Source organism: Notolepis coatsorum (genome assembly GCF_963971535.1).
Source record: "Notolepis coatsorum genome assembly, chromosome: 3".
In the NCBI taxonomy this organism is placed as follows: Eukaryota; Metazoa; Chordata; class Actinopteri; order Aulopiformes; family Paralepididae; genus Notolepis; species Notolepis coatsorum.
In genome coordinates this window covers 41,005,646-41,022,209 of record NC_140167.1, presented here as the reverse complement: position 1 = coordinate 41,022,209, position 16,564 = coordinate 41,005,646, and the positions used below count along the sequence as shown (strand labels likewise).

Genomic DNA, 16,564 nt, shown 5'->3' with positions numbered 1-16,564 from the left:
AAACAAAGGTCTGTCCCATTGTATACCAATCAATGGGATACATTGCATGTTGACCTGCATTCTTTCAAATGTATATAATTAATCATTAAAACAGATAATAAACAAATAAGAAATACAAATTCCACAGAAGGCATTAAATAATTATTATTTTCAATCATTTCACAATAATTGCATAATTGTGTTTGAATATCTGAGTAATTAAAGTAATTATACATTTGTCCAACATAGCTGGTTCAGATATGGTTAAGCAGCTGCCCTGTGATCAGATGAATCCATATTATTTATTTTTTCCGACATCAAATGCGTAATTTCTTATCGTACAAATATTGTCATATTTATTTTAATTATGATTAAGTAATTAATTCCAAGGAGGCCTGTAGCGTTGACATGAAGGAATCACTATCAGAACACAGTCTGTCAAGTTAATAAAATGTTCAATTACTCAATCAATCATAAGACTGCTCCTCAGCACTCTTAAATCTGCTCTCAGCCACGATCAAATCTGATCTCAGGAAAATTTGGGGACTCGCGCTCCCAGCCCTAATATGTCTTAAATGGGCCGAAATCTGGCTAAGGCGACATTTTTGGTCGTAAATTCGTTCGGGAATGAGACCCATTGATAATACCTCTATATGAGCTACTCTCATATCACCAATGGGTGGGGCAGAGTGTGCAGCATGGTGAAAATATCAACCACTAAGGCAGCAAAATTACCACGTGTTTAGTTACTCTTTAAAATTGAACTTGATTGTATCCCGGTACTGTGTCTGTTTGTGCAGCTGCGCTTTTCCCTGTACCTGTTTGGAGAGTATAACGGCACGGTGCTCGTTGCTGTGGAAGAGTACGAGACGGACGCCTCCCCTGTGGTCTGGGAGAGAAACGGCCAGTGGACAGACGACTGGCAGGACGTCACACTGCAGCTGACTGGCCTCCATCATGGGTATGTGGTGGTGGAGGTGATGATGACGATGGTGATGATGAGAAGGAAGAATGATGATGATGATGATGATGATGATGATGAGGAGGAGGATGATGATGATGATAATGATGATGATGATGATGATGATGATGATGATAATGATGATGATCATGAGGAGGACGATGATGATGATGATGATGATGATGAGGAGGAGGAGGAGGAGGATGATGATGATGATGATGATGATGATGATGATCATGAGGAGGACGATGATGATGATGATGATGATGAGGAGGAGTGAATGAATGAATTAATGAATGAATGAATGAATGACCTTTATTTATAGAGCACCCTTCACAGCACGAATGCACAGGGTGCTTTACACTACAGCTTAATATAAAAACACAATAAAAACAAAATCAGAAATAAATGACAACAGACAAACAGCAGTTAAAAACAGTGAAACCAGATAGAAAAAGTAGAATAAAAGAATTTGGATAAAATCATGAGTCACTAATTAAAACAACACTATAGAACAGTAAAAGGCGCCTATGTGTGATTAAAAGCCTGCCTGAACAAATGTGTTTTTAGTTGTTTTTTAAAAGAGTTCTCAGAGGGGGCAGTTCGCAGGTCCAGGGGGAGAGCGTTCCAGAGCCTTGGTGCTGTCACCTCGAAGGCTCGATCACCCCTTGTTTTTAGCCTGGTCCTGGGGATCACTAGGAGGTGCTGATCGGCAGATCTGAGTGAGCGGGTGTTTGTGTAGGGATGGATGAGTTCCGTGATGTAGATAGGGGCCTGACCGTGAAGTGCTCTGAAAGTGAAAGTGAGGACTTTGAAGTGAATTCTATAGTGTACCGGGAGCCAGTGCAGGGATACCAAAATGGGAGTGATGTGACATGATTTTTTTGACCTTGTGAGTAGCCTGGCTGCAGCATTTTGGACCATTTGTAATTTATCTGTGGATGATTTGGTGAGACAGGTGAAAAGTGAGTTGCAGTAGTCAAGCCTAGAGGAAATAAAAGCATGCACGGATAGTTCTAGTTCAGAGTGAGATATGATGGTGCGCAGTTTTGCAATGTTTCTGAGGTGAAAGAAGCAGGTGCGTGTGAGTGTTTTGACACGTTTGTCTAGGTTCATGGCCTGGTGAAAGACAACACCCAGGTTTCTCAGGTGGGGACGTATGTTGTCTTTAAGGGACCCCAAGTGAGTGGCCACTCTAGCTGCAGTCTTTTCAGCTGCTACGATCAGCACCTCCGTTTTATTTGCATTTAACTGGAGGAAGTTACTCCCCATCCAGCTCTCAATGCCGAGCAGGCACTCCTGGAGAAGGCTGAGTTTCTCCAAGTTGTCGGGTTTAAAAGAGCAGAGTAGTTGTATGTCGTCTGCGTAGCAGTGATATTTAATGCCGGTGAATTTGTTGATGAGGAGGCCTAGGGGAAGCATATAAATGGCAAAGAGGAGTGGTCCTAGCACCGATCCCTGTGGTACCCCACATGAGAGGAGGAGGAGGAGGAGGAGGAGGAGGAGGAGGAGGAGGAGGAGGAGGAGGAGGAGGAGGATGATGATGATGATGATGAGGAGGAGGAGGAGGAGGAGGAGGAGGAGGAGGAGGAGGAGGAGGAGGAGGAGGAGATAGAAGGGCAGGAGGAGTGTCGGTGTGGAGAATAAGAGGGTTGATGAGGAGGATGAGGTGAAGAGAGGATGATGATGACATTAGGGGAGAAGGGAGGAGGCTGGGGGACACACAGGAAATGTTATGGATTCAACGTCAGGAGAGCAGTAATAGAGGCAAAACGGCGTTACAGGGATAAAGTTGAACTTCAGCTTGAACAGGCTGACTCTAGAGGCATGTGGCAGGGCCTCAGAACAATGACAGACTACAAAGGAACCCCCCTCAAACTGAACAGTGACATCTCCTTTGCAAATGATCTCAATTCCTTCTATGCGAGGTTTGAGGCTGTGAATAACAACACCAGCCTACAAACCACGGCAATGGGGGGGGGGGGTCTGCTGATGGAGACTCAGTGTTCAGGGTAACAGAGCATGAGGTGAGACGGATCTTTAAAAAAGTGAATATCAGGAAGGCAGCAGGACCGGACGGCATCCCCGGCCGCGTCCTAAAAGTCTGTGCCGACCAACTGGCCCCGGTATTCACTGACATCTTCAACCTGTCCTTGGAACAGGCTGTCATCCCCACCTGTCTGAAGAAGTCCACCATCATCCCTGTACCCAAAAAATCTACGCCCGCTTGCCTCAACGACTACCACCCTGTAGCCCTCACCTCCATAGCCATGAAGTGCTTTGAGAAGCTAGTGAAGGGCTACATCTGTTCCTCCCTCCCCATCAACCTGGACCCTCTGCAATTTGCATATCGCCCCAACAGGTCCACGGAGGACGCCATAGCCCATGTGCTGCACACAGCAGCATCACATCTGGACAAGAGGCAGGGGAACTATGTGAGAATGCTGTTCATCGACTACAGCTCAGCATTCAATACCATAGTCCCCTCCAAACTCATAGCCAAGCTCAGGGACCTGGGCTTGAACTATGACCTGTGCCAGTGGGTCTTGGACTTCCTGACGGGCAGACCCCAGGTGGTAAGAGCCGGCAACTGCACCTCCTCATCCATCACGCTCAACATAGGGGCCCCCCAGGGCTGTGTTCTGAGCCCCCTCCTCTACTCCCTGTACACACATGACTGCGTAGCACAGCGGAACAACAACACCATCATCAAATTTGCTGATGACACAGTAGTGGTGGGCCTGATCTCTGCCAACGACGAAAGGGCCTACCTGGAAGAGGTAGAGAACCTGTCACAGTGGTGTCAGGAGAACTGCCTCTCCCTGAACGTCAGCAAAACAAAAGAGATGATTGTGGACTTCAGGAGGTCGGGGGTCAAGGACTACAGCCCCCTCAGCATTGACGGGGCACCGGTTGAGAGAGTGAACAGTTTCAAGTACCTCGGAGCCCACATATCCAAGGACTTGACATGGACCACACACATTGACAGTGTTGTGAAGAAGGCACGACAACGCCTCTACTTCCTCAGGCGCCTAAGGAAGTTCCAAGTCAGTCAGAAGATCCTTACGAACTTCTACTCATGTACAATAGAGAGCATCCTGACCGGCAACATCACCTCCTGGTTTGGGAATAGCACTGCACAAGACCGTAGCAGACTACAAAGAGTGACACGTTCAGCCGAACGCACAATTGGAGGGGGGCTTCCCACCCTCCAGAACATTTACAACAAGCGGTGCAAGGGGAAGGCTAAGAGAATTATTAAGGACTCGAGCCACCCGAACAACTGCCTCTTTGAACTGCTGCGGTCAGGCAAGCGATACCGGAGTCTTAAGGCGAGCACAGAAAGACTCAGAAGAAGCTTCTATCCCCAGGCCATCAGGCTGCTAAACGAACAATAATCGCTAAACGAACAATAATCACTATGCAACAACCATCAAATGCACACAGCACACACACCCACACGCACACACTCACTCAAACAAACAACACACTGCAGCACCCACTCTCCACACTTTAGATCACACAAACACACTTACACTTTATATTTATTGATAAAGGATTTGCACTACAACTCGTACACCTACTGTGAATTGTACCTAAATTGCACCTCGTCCCATTTCTCCATTTCTGCCTTGCACTATATAGTATTGTATATTAGTACACTGCACAGTATTGTATATTGTATGGTAACTACGTCTATTCTGCATCGAACATTGTACATATGTCTAAACTGAACACTGTGACCTCTTTTTTTTACTTCTAATTTTACTATGTTTTTATTTCATACTTATCTTGTCTTGCACAGTCTCTGGAGCGCAACAGTAAGAAGCATTTTGTACAAAAGTATTCTGTACTTCTGTATGACAACTATTAAAGAAACTTGAAACTTGAAACTTGGATTCAACCCGACCGCCGCCCCCGCCGTTGCCGCATGCGCCGCAGCAGATCCCACGTGTGAAACACGATAACTCTTTTGTTTTAATCTTTTTTTTTTGTGGTGCACATTCCTGACGCCTAGAGGGAGAACTCAGTTGATTTTGGTGACCCCATGATCTTTTCTCTAGCGATCTAAAATGTCACATTAATGTGTTACAAATAGCTTTTATTCAAATATTTAGAATTGTGCGGTGCACATTCATGGCCGTAGAGGAAGAAGCAAATAGATTTTTGTGACCCTATGTCCTTGCCTCTAGTGCCACCGTCAGGCCAAAATACTTTCACATTTGAGTGAGTGAGTGAGTGAGTGAGTGAGTGAGTGAGTGAGTGAGTATCCGTTAGTCATACAGTCATGCAACTGATATCCATAGATGAGTCTACTCAAAAACAAATTTGCCATAATTTCCACCAATAAAAGAAAAAAAACATTTCCCTACTCCCCCTATCCTGTTCACGCACCAAACGTGACAAATGTGTTTGTAATATAGCCTTACAATAGCAAGGAGGGGTGTGAAGTGCAGAGTCTCACTCTGGTGTCATAGTGGTGCTGTTCCCATGGAACTAAAAACATGAACTACTCCTCAGTAAATAATAGCGCTGCCCGAGGCTGGGCATGATACAGTCAACATATAGCAAGAGAGAGAGCGAGAGAGAGCTCCCGTTCTACAGTCAATATACAATGTACAGAGAGAGAGAGAGAGAGAGAGAGAGAGAGAGAGAGAGAGAGAGAGAGAGAGAGAGAGAGAGAGAGAGAGAGAGAGAGAGAGACACATTGGAAAGAAATTGAAATGCTATTTGGCCCTAAACAGAGAGTACACAGTGGCAGAATACCTGAGCACTGTGACTGAAGATCCTTGACTAGGTACAGACTCAGCGAGCACAGCCTAGCCATCGAGAAAGGCCGCCATAGGCAGACTGTGTGTGTTAGAAAGAGAGAGAGAGAGAGAGAGAGAGAGAGAGAGAGAGAGAGAGAGAGAGCATGTGTGTTTGTGTGTTAGAGAGAGAGAGCATGTCTGTGTGTCGTGTGTGTGTGTGTTAGAGAGAGAGCATGTATGAGAGAGATAAGCAAAGATGAGCCCCTAAAGGATATTCAACTTTTAATGGAAGAACAAAACAGAAGGAAAAGATAACTTCACAAAGGCAACATGAATATACATAGATCCAAAAGGACAAAGATCAACACTTAAATCCAAAGAGAAGAGGGTCTATACCAGAGAAAACAAAGTAGCAAGGAGCCAATGGCCGACATCAGCTAATATAGGCTAACTGCAAATAGAGTAGCCAGGTACTGACACCAGGCCACACACAGCTTTGGCCAACGCTACCCAAGCTACACAAACGACCAAGACAATTCACACACAGCACATGTCGTATCTCCAAATGTTGTGAAGTAACATATGTTTTGCCTGGAAAAAAACATCGTTATTAACAAAACATTCGGGAGGGGAAGGAAGGAAGAGTGGGGCACCAAGGAACGCAGGGCGAAAGGCCGCAACACAGGTCTCCACGTTGACGAAAGGCCTCTCGCTGGCGGGACAAAAAGAAGCTATGGCCGGAGCCTTGTCATGGTGCAGGCCCGACTACATCTTCTGTCAAAGATGATGTCGTAGTCAGAGTGCCAGGGCCTGCTATTCTCACGGCTAATGTCAATGGTCGTAGCACAAGCTAACAGCTAACTCTAGGCTAACTGATAGCATCAAGCTAACGTTCCCAGCCGAGCGAAAACGAGCAGCTAACGTCGTAGCTAAACAGCTAACTGGCTAACAGTTAGCTCAACCCGGCTATCGCTAACCATTAGCTAACGCAGAAGCAAGCTATGCGGCTACCACTGAAAAACTGTACAACGTGAGAAAAGCAATACAGGCCAACACTTCAGACAGCCGCTGTGTTTTCCTCTTCTCATACGAAGAGAGAAGGGAAAAAGAAGGCAATACACGTCCCACTACAGAGTGGTGTTTACCATAGCGGTGCCGGCAACAAGTCCCTCGCGGACTATAGCCGACTTGAGCATGGAGATATTCTCATAATGAAACACCAAGCTCACCTCCCTCGCACCAGGTGCTGACACCAGGCCACACACCATTAGCTACTAGTACTACAACAGCTAGTCGGCCCGTTTGGCTCCCGAGAGAGAGAGAGAGAGAGAGAGAGAGAGAGAGAGAGAGAGAGAGAGAGAGAGAGAGAGAGAGAGAGAGAGAGAGAGAGAGAGATCCACGGCGGGAATAGAATAGAGTGCATTAAAAACTCACCAAACGTCCAAGAGGATGGAGACAACCGCGTGGAGTTGACGAAGTTCATCTGCCGAACGACCGTCCTCTTCATCTTGGCATAACAATGCTGCACGTGCTGTCTCTAGGTTAGCTAACGCTAGTTAGCCTTTAGCTAAGCTAGCTACTAGCCGACATCATCATGGCTATATCCCGACTGAACCACACGTTAGCACTCAATATTATAACGTAGCTAAAGCTAACTAGCTGTCCCTGTCTTTAGCCGGGATGGCTAGCCTGACTGAACTGTCTAACATGCAACAACTTTCATTTTCAGTCCATCTGCCGAACGATGTCCTCTTCATCTTGGCTGGCATAACCTCCAATGCTGCACGCGCGAAATAGTCAGACGCTAGTGATGGGTCGGTCATGAGCGACTCGTTCATAAGAGCCGATTCATTGCCGTGAGCGTGAGTCGAATCACTCACGTCTGGCAATGAGTCGGTTCACTGTGATGAAAAAGGGCCTCGCGGGAAGGGGGGCCTCGCAAAAAAAATAAAAAATTGTGCGAGGCCCCCCTTCCCGCGAGGCCCTGTGCGACCGCACTGCTCGCACACCCCCTGAGGCGGCCCTGCCTCAGCGGCTCCGATTAGGCGCATTGGTCAAAAGGTGGATTGAGAATTTGAATTGTTCGGGGATATGCCTGCTGTCGGACCCTGGCAGCCAATGTTAATTATTTTACTATACTTTGTACATTGTTTGCTCATCTAAAATGACAATTATGTGTTTTGTTCCAGGTTCCATGTAAAGGTGACCGCTCTTTGGGAACATGGCTCCAATGCTGACATTGCTCTGGATGACATCGCTGTTGGGGCGGCCTGCTTCGATACAGGTCAGGCCACCATAGGAGTAATAATAATAATAATAATAATAATAATAATAATAATAATAATAATAATAATAATAATAATAATAATAATAATAATAATAATAATAATAATAATAATAATAATAATAATAATAATAATAATAATAATAATAATAATAATAATAATAATAATAATAATAATAATAATAATAATAATAATAATAATAATAATAATAATAATAATAATAATAATAATAATAATAATAATAATAATAATAATAATAATAATAATAATAATAATAATAATAATAATAATAATAATAATAATAATAATAATAATAATAATAATAATAATAATAATAATAATAATAATAATAATAATAATAATAATAATAATAATAATAATAATAATAATAATAATAATAATAATAGCTTGAAACCCAAGGATGCTTTACAAAGCAACAAAAACACAAATAAAAAGAAACAGCCGGGAGAGACTTCCAGAGGGTGGGAGACGCCCCGCTAAAAGCTCTGTCCCCAAAAGTTCGTAGAGGAGTGTGGGGGATGGAGAGCAGGGGGGGGGTGTAGGGGTGGAGGACGATGAGGACGTAAGGACGTAATGACGAGGATCTTGTATAAGATAAGGGACTTGACTGGGAGCCAGTGGAGGTGGCTGAGGGTTGGGGTGATGTGCTGCCAGTACCCGGATAAATTACCTGCATGTCTGATTTGAAGAGTTCAACCTGCAGTACATTTCATGTGGAAGAACAAAGAATGATCCAGATCAAAGAACTCAATCATACATATCCTTTGTTCCCCCACGAAGAGTGAGTAGAGGACAACACTGTCATTCAGAATTGGAGATATTATACACACCGACAACCTGCATTGCACGTGTCATACCCAGCATTCTGCTGTGATGGTAGCCTCGTGTATCCCTCAACCTTGTGTTGGAATTATCAAAGAGATTGGAGTTCTTTGAAGAGTCCCAAATGGATGGTGTGTAATTACATTGTTTCCATTGTGTCCCGTCACAAAATGCACATGTGTTGCAGGCTGGTGGTGTTCAGGATGTCAAAAAGCCACTGCTCTACTTAGATCTCTCTAGAATGGCGAGCTAACAACATATTTAGATCATTGACGTCTGTAATATGAATTATAGATATGATGTACAGAGAGATATAGATAAATAAGATTGGGAATGATGTAGAGAGAGCTGGTACATTTCCCCATCACTATCTCTGGGGATTACTACATGATGACAGGAGATACGTTGAGGTTCACGATGGAGAGATGTTTTGATGGGTTAAATCCCCCCGGGAACCCATGTGTACTAGGGCTATGTAATGGTTTCACTAAGCCAGAACACAGGTGCAGACACAAACAAGCAGAGACGATGTGGATCAGAGTATAACCCAAATGTCGGGTGTATTTAATGAGAAAAGAAGAGTAACAGGATCCAGTCGCTAGACAGTCCAGGGAGTGAGCGAGACCTTTACTGGATCCATCCTCAACTGTCCCTGGGCGATGATGAATCCAAGGAAGGACACGGATGGGACGTGGAACTCGCACTTCTCCCCCTTCATGAAGAGACGGTTCAACAAGCCTGTTGTTTCAACAAATGCATTGCAGATAAAGTTCATCCTTATCGGGCGGCTACGTGGCGCAGTGGGCAAGGCACTCGCAACGAATGCTGGAGACTAAACTCGAACAGGATGCCTCCTGTTCGAGCCCCGCTCTCCACATTGCTTTCAGTTTAGCTGGTCGTCCACAGTAATACACATTGGCCGTATTACGGGGAGGGAAACTGAAGGGTGGGGATCGGGCGTTGTGGACAGCGACTCCTACAGGTCGGTTGGTGCGCCTGCGCAGTAGAATCAAGAAGCGACGGGGGCGGGGCCCCTCCAAAAGCCCAGACCCCCGACGCTGGAAGATCGAGCCGCGCAGGTGAAAAGATGCGACGGCTGTTACCTTGAGTATCGGAGGGGACTCGTGCTATGTATGACTTAGTCCACATTGCAGCCGGCTTGTGGGAGGCAAGAAACAACGTTCGAAGACAGGGGAGGGTTGAATTGGACAATATGAAAAATTGGGATGGGAGAAAAATAGAAAATGGGAGAAAAAGTGGATACAAAAAAAAAAGTTCATCCTTATCCATTCACAGAATGGATTGCCATCCAAATGTTATTGAAGACTCCAGTCACCAGTAAATAGGCTTGTTTGAGATGAGCTAGGCCTGCAGAGTTTTGACCACCGCCTTGCCAAGCACGTTGCATGACGGTTAGAATGTTGTAGAACATTTCTTTATATGTTTTATACGTATAAACATGATATTATTTTAGATGGTGCACAGATGCTTTGGGTGGGTGGTCCACCCTGTCTTTTAAGGGGAGGAAAAGCACTGCAAGAGGGAATAGTACTAGATATAGAAATCCTATAATATATGACCCTGGTTTGCAGGTTGGAGGGGATTACGATCACTCCTGTGGTGAGAAGTGCAGATGGCCAGCTCTGGGGCGGCAGTTGGAGAGTGATTAAAACATGAATTTCTAGCATTCCAGAGCTGGTTTCATATTTGATTTGGAATAAGCCACAACCTAGCTTAAGCTGAGCTCCCACGTTAACCCATGATGTCCTCCATTATCACACATCAGTCTCTCTAAATACTTAAATGTAATCTAGAATGAATAAATTAGAATGGTCTTCATCGGGTTTCTTAATCCCAAGAAGCCCTTGGAGGAAACTAGAAATGGAGACGTCAAATCAAAAGAAGAGAATCTTTCATTTGATGGTCTGTATGTGACCAAAGGATATAATTACAACTGACTGTTTACTCTCGCTTCTCTTTGTCTCTATCTCGTACTCTTTCTCTCTCTCTCTCTCGTACTCTCTCTCTCTCTCTCGTACTCTCTCTCATACTCTCTCTCTCTCTCTCTCATACTCTCTCTCTCGTACTCTCTCTCTCATATTCTCTCTCTCTCTCGTACTCTCTCTCTCCATCTGTCGTTCTCTCTCTCCCTCTATTGCTCTCCCCCTAACACGGCTCTCTTCCTCTCTTCCTCAGATCTCAATTCCCTGCTGCTGAGCCACAGATTCTTCCATGACATGGACTCCATGGGTGACTTTGAGGATTTCTTCAGCCCTCTCCCAGAACCCTCTGCCTCAGGTGGCCTGCATCTCCAGACCCCCCCCCCCCCACACACACACACACACACACACACATAGTGATTCACAAATCTGCTTTTCACTGCATCGCTTTAAAAGCCCAGTGCAAACAAAGAGCTCTTAGACTTGATTGCAGAGCTTTAGTAGAATAAATGGGAACTTGTAGTATATGCTGAAACACATGTGAAGTAGCAGGGGAAAGAAATCCCAAATCTTCAAATCAGCATTTAAACAACACAATGACAGTTGCAAACTTGGAATGCAATATTTGCTTGTATTTATTTTTGCAGCAAAACATCATATTTTAGTATTTCTTTATGCACTTTATAGAATGGTTACATGTGAACTAGAGTAAAAACAGAACTATATCTCGAGTTACTTAGATGGGTTAAGAAAATGAAGATCATGCAAAGCATAATGTGCATCTTCTTCAAATGTTGATAAAAAAAAAAGAAGATCAAAAGGTATTAAAAAAAATTATAGGTTCTGGAATTAATATTTTACAGGGGATTTGTATCTGTTCTCCAGCCAGCATTCAGAACCAGGTGGTGAATCATGCATTAATGTAATTTCCTTTGATTGGCACAGCAGATGTCCTGCCATATGTCTGCTATGACTTGCTAATGTGTAACGTTGGATGTTAGCTGGTTGATGTGTGATTTTCGTGCTCTTCGTGAAAGAACCAGACTTTTTTATCTTTTTATCATTCTCCTTCCTGACATGTGTAATTTTGCCTTCCTTCCTTCCTTCCTTCCTTCCTTCCTTCCTTCCTTCCTTCCTTCCTTCCTTCCTTCCTTCCTTCCTTCCTTCCTTCCTTCCTTCCTTCCTTCCTTCCTTCCTTCCTTCCTTCCTTCCTTCCTTCCTTGCGTCTGTCTGTCTGTCTGTCTGTCTGTCTGTCTGTCTGTCTGTCTGTCTGTCTGTCTGTCTGTCTGTCTGTCTGTCTGTCTGTCTGTCTGTCTGTCCTTCCTTCCTTCCTTCCTTCCTTCCTTCCTTCCTTCCTTCCTTCCTTCCTTCCTTCCTTCCTTCCTTCCTTCCTTCCTTCCTTCCTTCCTTCCTAACTTCCTTCCTTCCGAACGTCCCCTCGTCCCTCCACATCTTTCCTCCTCCCTTTCTTCTCTCCAGAGGTGTCTCTCATGACATGGTGGTTCACGTCGTGCGGCGCCAGCGGCCCGCGGGGCCCGACCCAGGCCCAGTGCGACAGCGCTTACCGGAACACCAACGTCAGCGTCACCGTGGGGAAGGACGGCCCCTTTAAAGGAGTCCAGATATGGAGGGTGCCTGCTACCAACAGATACATGTAGGTGACAGAGTGGGATGTCACGCTCCGCTTTGGCTGTCGTACTCATCTCAACCCGAGTGCTGAAAGTTGTAGCAATTTTTCCAAAAGGTTTTTGTAAGATTGCAGACATACCTCAGAAGGGCAATTGTTTTGGAGGTAAATTAATATAACACATAGCATAAGAAATTCCAGGACAAACTCCACAGCTGAGAGAGAAATGTGTAGGGGAGTTGGCTGCCTTGAATTATTTATTGATCAATGTTATACATAGTCCATAAATAGTAGCCACTCAGTAACTACAGAGAGTGTACTCATCCATACAGTAAGTGTGCTTGAGTGAATCAAAGACCGTGGCAGGGTAATAATTCTGTACTGGTTGTTGCTACCACATCAACCCTTTGAACTATTTCATTGTACTTGTGGACCCGTCGTAAAAGCTCATTATAAAGCTCATTATAAAGCAGACCCATGTAGGGCTGCACAATTTGGTGAAAGAGTGTGATTGTGATTATTGTGGACAATATTGCATTTGTGATTAGAATTGCGATATAATGGGGCGGCTAGGTGGTGTAGTGGGCAAGGCGCTCGCCATCAACGCTGGAGACGCTGGGTTCGAATCCAGCTCTCGGCGTTGCTATCAGCTTGGCTGGTCGTTCATACTAACACAATTGGCAGTGTTAGGGGTGGGAAAGCTGATGGGTGGGTCCTGGGCGTTGTGGACAGCGACCCCTACAGTTCGGTCGGGGCGCCTGCACAGCGAGGGTAGGATCTGGAGGGAGGTAGTGTGACCTTCCACACGTTACACTCTCCCGGTGAGAATCTGCGCTGCCAGGCTGGCTGCCGGCTGGCTGCACATGCGTCGGAGGATAGCATGTGACAGTCTCCGGCCTCCCGGACCAACAGTAGGGGGGAGTGCGCAACAACCAGGAAGGGGGTTGGGAATTGGCATAACGACTAAACAGTGGGATGGGAGAAAAATCGGAAAAAGGAGGGGGGGGAAAAGATAATAATAAAAAAATAAATAAAAAAAATTGCGATATAATAAATAAATAGTTAAAAATAGAGATTTTTAAATGTTTATTTCTCAACATACAAACTTAACTACATGCGATTTCTAGATAAAAAAAAATAGGGCAGTCAATATTAACACGTATTATCACAACAATTAATCACAAACCCATAGTTACTTTGACTATACCGGTTGCTCCCGGGTGGCTGGTGATGCGCCACAGGGACAATAGTACCGTGATCAGACCAAACTAAGTTTCCGAATGGACTTTTGAATGAAACCAAGTTGTATGCAGTGATGGTCTTTCCCAGCGGAACACAAGTTACAGTACCTTACGTTACTGTACACAGGTCACGCTACGCATGATTTACTTGCTCACGTTAGATAGCAGTGTTGATAAGAAGGAGGAGATGTTGTTTGAACAAATGCATTCACAGAATGGATTACCATCCAAATGTTATTGAAGATAACCCACTGAGTCACCAGGCTGGACGAGCCTCAGTCCGACTCAAGACTGTCGCCTGTGTTGTTGAGGAGAGACCCTGCAAAGACCCTCCCAGTCTTTGTTTTGTAAATTATTTTAAGAAAGAGAGAGAAAATTATACTTTTCAGTTGCCTCTCCACTGAGCCTTGTTGCAAGAGGTGTTTTGCTTAATCAAATAAATATATCTAAAAACTAGATATTTGCTTGCCACAAAACAATTCTGTGAACTGACAAGGAATGAAATTAATAAGCTATGTTAGTGAAATAAGTGAAAACGAATGGCTTTCTATTAGGATTTTTCCTGGGCACCTCCAGCAGCAGTTGGTCAGCAAACCCTAGGGCTCTGGATGGGGTTTGCTCTATTTAGAGCTTTAAAAACAGTCAGCAGTAATTACAGGATGTATGCATTGGAGAGAATAGATTTTAGATCTTATATAGCCTACTGTCTGTATGTGTATGGTATGGAATTGCTTATGATTCATTCACATAAACCAGTTCACCCCACTGTCATTAACATATTAGGTTTTTTTTCTGTACAAGCAAATGTAAAGCAACAGAAATACAATAAGGGTACATTGTGACAGTCAGTAACCTTGAGTGGAACTGTTTGATCAATCACACTGTGGTCTAACCCAGCGGTTCTCAAAGTGAGGTCCAGGGAGTCTTTGAGGGGATTCTAGGGGGTCCTCAGCAAAGTGGGAAGTTTGATTTCACTGATATTTTATGTACTACAAGTTATCACAACGATATAATTTACCATGAGAATGACCATTCAGATCATACAGTAGTCTCCAGTTCCTAACGCACTTTTTTAATTGCAAATGCTAGACAGAACTCCAGTCCTTAACCAGCTATACGTACTGTATGCCAATTAGGACAGGACGGCTGTTTCAATTGCAAATCACTGGTGCCATCTTTCATGTTTCTACACTAAAAGATGCGTTAGGAACTGGAGACTATTGTACATTTGACATGACATTCTCCGCTGTTATCTCCCCACCTACAGTAGACTATAGACAGTTATGGAAGTCTTTACTAAATCATATCAACAACTATGTTCTCAGATAGGAGTTCCTGAGACTAAATCTCATCAAATGGGGGTCCGTGGCCTATTATGTATCAATTTGAGGGTCATTGACATGAAAAGGTTTGAGAACCACTGGTCTAACCAGTATAGTGCTTATGTGCTAAGCCAGAAATCCACTTCTGTCAAGTTACAAGTTCAATTTCGAGTTTTGTTTTGCCCGGCAGAACCACTGACCTGTAGATTTCCCTCAGGATCTCTGCCTACGGCGCAGCAGGAGGGAAAGGTGCTAAGAACCACAACAAGCGCTCACACGGCGTCTTCATATCCGCCATCTTCCCTCTGGAGAAAGGAGACATCCTTTACATCCTCGTTGGCCACCAGGGAGAGGACGCGTGCCCGGGGGTGAGTAGGCCCAGCTGTGGGAGAGAGGGAGGGAGAGATGGCAGCAGATGAGAGAGGAGGTTTGAGGTGGGAGGAAAGGTGGCAAAAAATCCAAGGCACACAATTACTACATTTCTTGCCTACTGTCAAGTCACATACAGTATGACTGTATAAGTTGAGGTAAAATAGGAGTGCTGGCCCAAGGCCCAAAAAACACTAAACACAATAAAAATGTGGAATCCTAAGCCAATATGGTTAATTATAATGAAGTTAGCTAATGGTTCGATTTTCAATGTCTTTACATGGTAAAGGTAGGAAACTGACCCCCCCCCCCCCCTCCCACTGCTCTCAGGCTGGCAGGTTCATAAATTCACAACAGTTGTGATTGGAGGGTAACTTGATAAACTCAGGGCAGACATGAGGTCACACAGTGTGCAGACATGAGGTCACACAGTGTGCCATGGTGTACGTGTTGTGAACCTTGTGTGTATGCCTTGTATGCCGTGACAAATAAAACTCTTGACTTGACTTGACTTGACTGTCCTATTGTAACATCAGGATGTCTAGCCAGCAGGACAAAGGGAAGCAAGTGAGCTGTGGTGTTCCACAAGGAAGCATACTAGGACCGCTACTGTTCCTAATTTATGCAAATGACATGTCATCAGCTTGTGACTGCAACTTGCTCTTGTTCGCGGACGACTCAGCCCTGCTGGTCTCTGACAAGAACAAGTTACAGGTTGAAAAAACCCTCAGCTCAGAACTCGACAGAATCTGCACCTGGCTCGCTGATAACAAACTATCATTACACCTTGGTAAAACAGAGTCCATTCTCTTCGGATCAAATAACAAACTCCGACGGCTTCTCAGTTACAGTGGGTGACAATATTGTCACAAGGAAAAATGAAATTACATACCTAGGTTCCATCCTAGAGGCAAATCTTTCCTGTGACAAAATGGCATCCAATGTAATCAAAAAAGTCAACCAACGAACTAGATTCTTGTACCGGATCTCCTCTCTGGTAAACAAGAATACCCTGAAGACTCTGGCAGGAGCACTCATTCAAGGGTACTACGACTATGCTTGCACCTCATGGTACCAAAGTACCTCAAAGGCGCTAAAAACAAGACTACAAACATCACAAAACAAACTGGTCAGACTACTGCTTGACCTTACTCCTAGAACCCACCTCACCCCTGCCCACTTTGACTACCTAGGATGGCTTAGAGTAGAAGACAGAGTACAGCAACTTGCAATGGGCCTGGTCTAC

General features: G+C 44.5%; 1 protein-coding gene across 1 annotated transcript in view; it reads left to right on the top strand.

Moving 5' to 3' along the window:
• ltk (leukocyte receptor tyrosine kinase) overlaps positions 1-16,564 on the top strand; it is a gene marked incomplete at its 3' end in the record, with an annotated part of 101,998 nt that overhangs the window by 22,178 nt on the left and 63,256 nt on the right. The window contains exons 6-10 of the mRNA XM_084309368.1: positions 780-940; positions 7,881-7,975; positions 11,016-11,117; positions 12,239-12,413; positions 15,167-15,317. Of these exons, the coding sequence (XP_084165494.1) occupies positions 780-940; positions 7,881-7,975; positions 11,016-11,117; positions 12,239-12,413; positions 15,167-15,317 (684 nt within the window). The remainder of the gene's footprint in view (positions 1-779; positions 941-7,880; positions 7,976-11,015; positions 11,118-12,238; positions 12,414-15,166; positions 15,318-16,564) is intronic.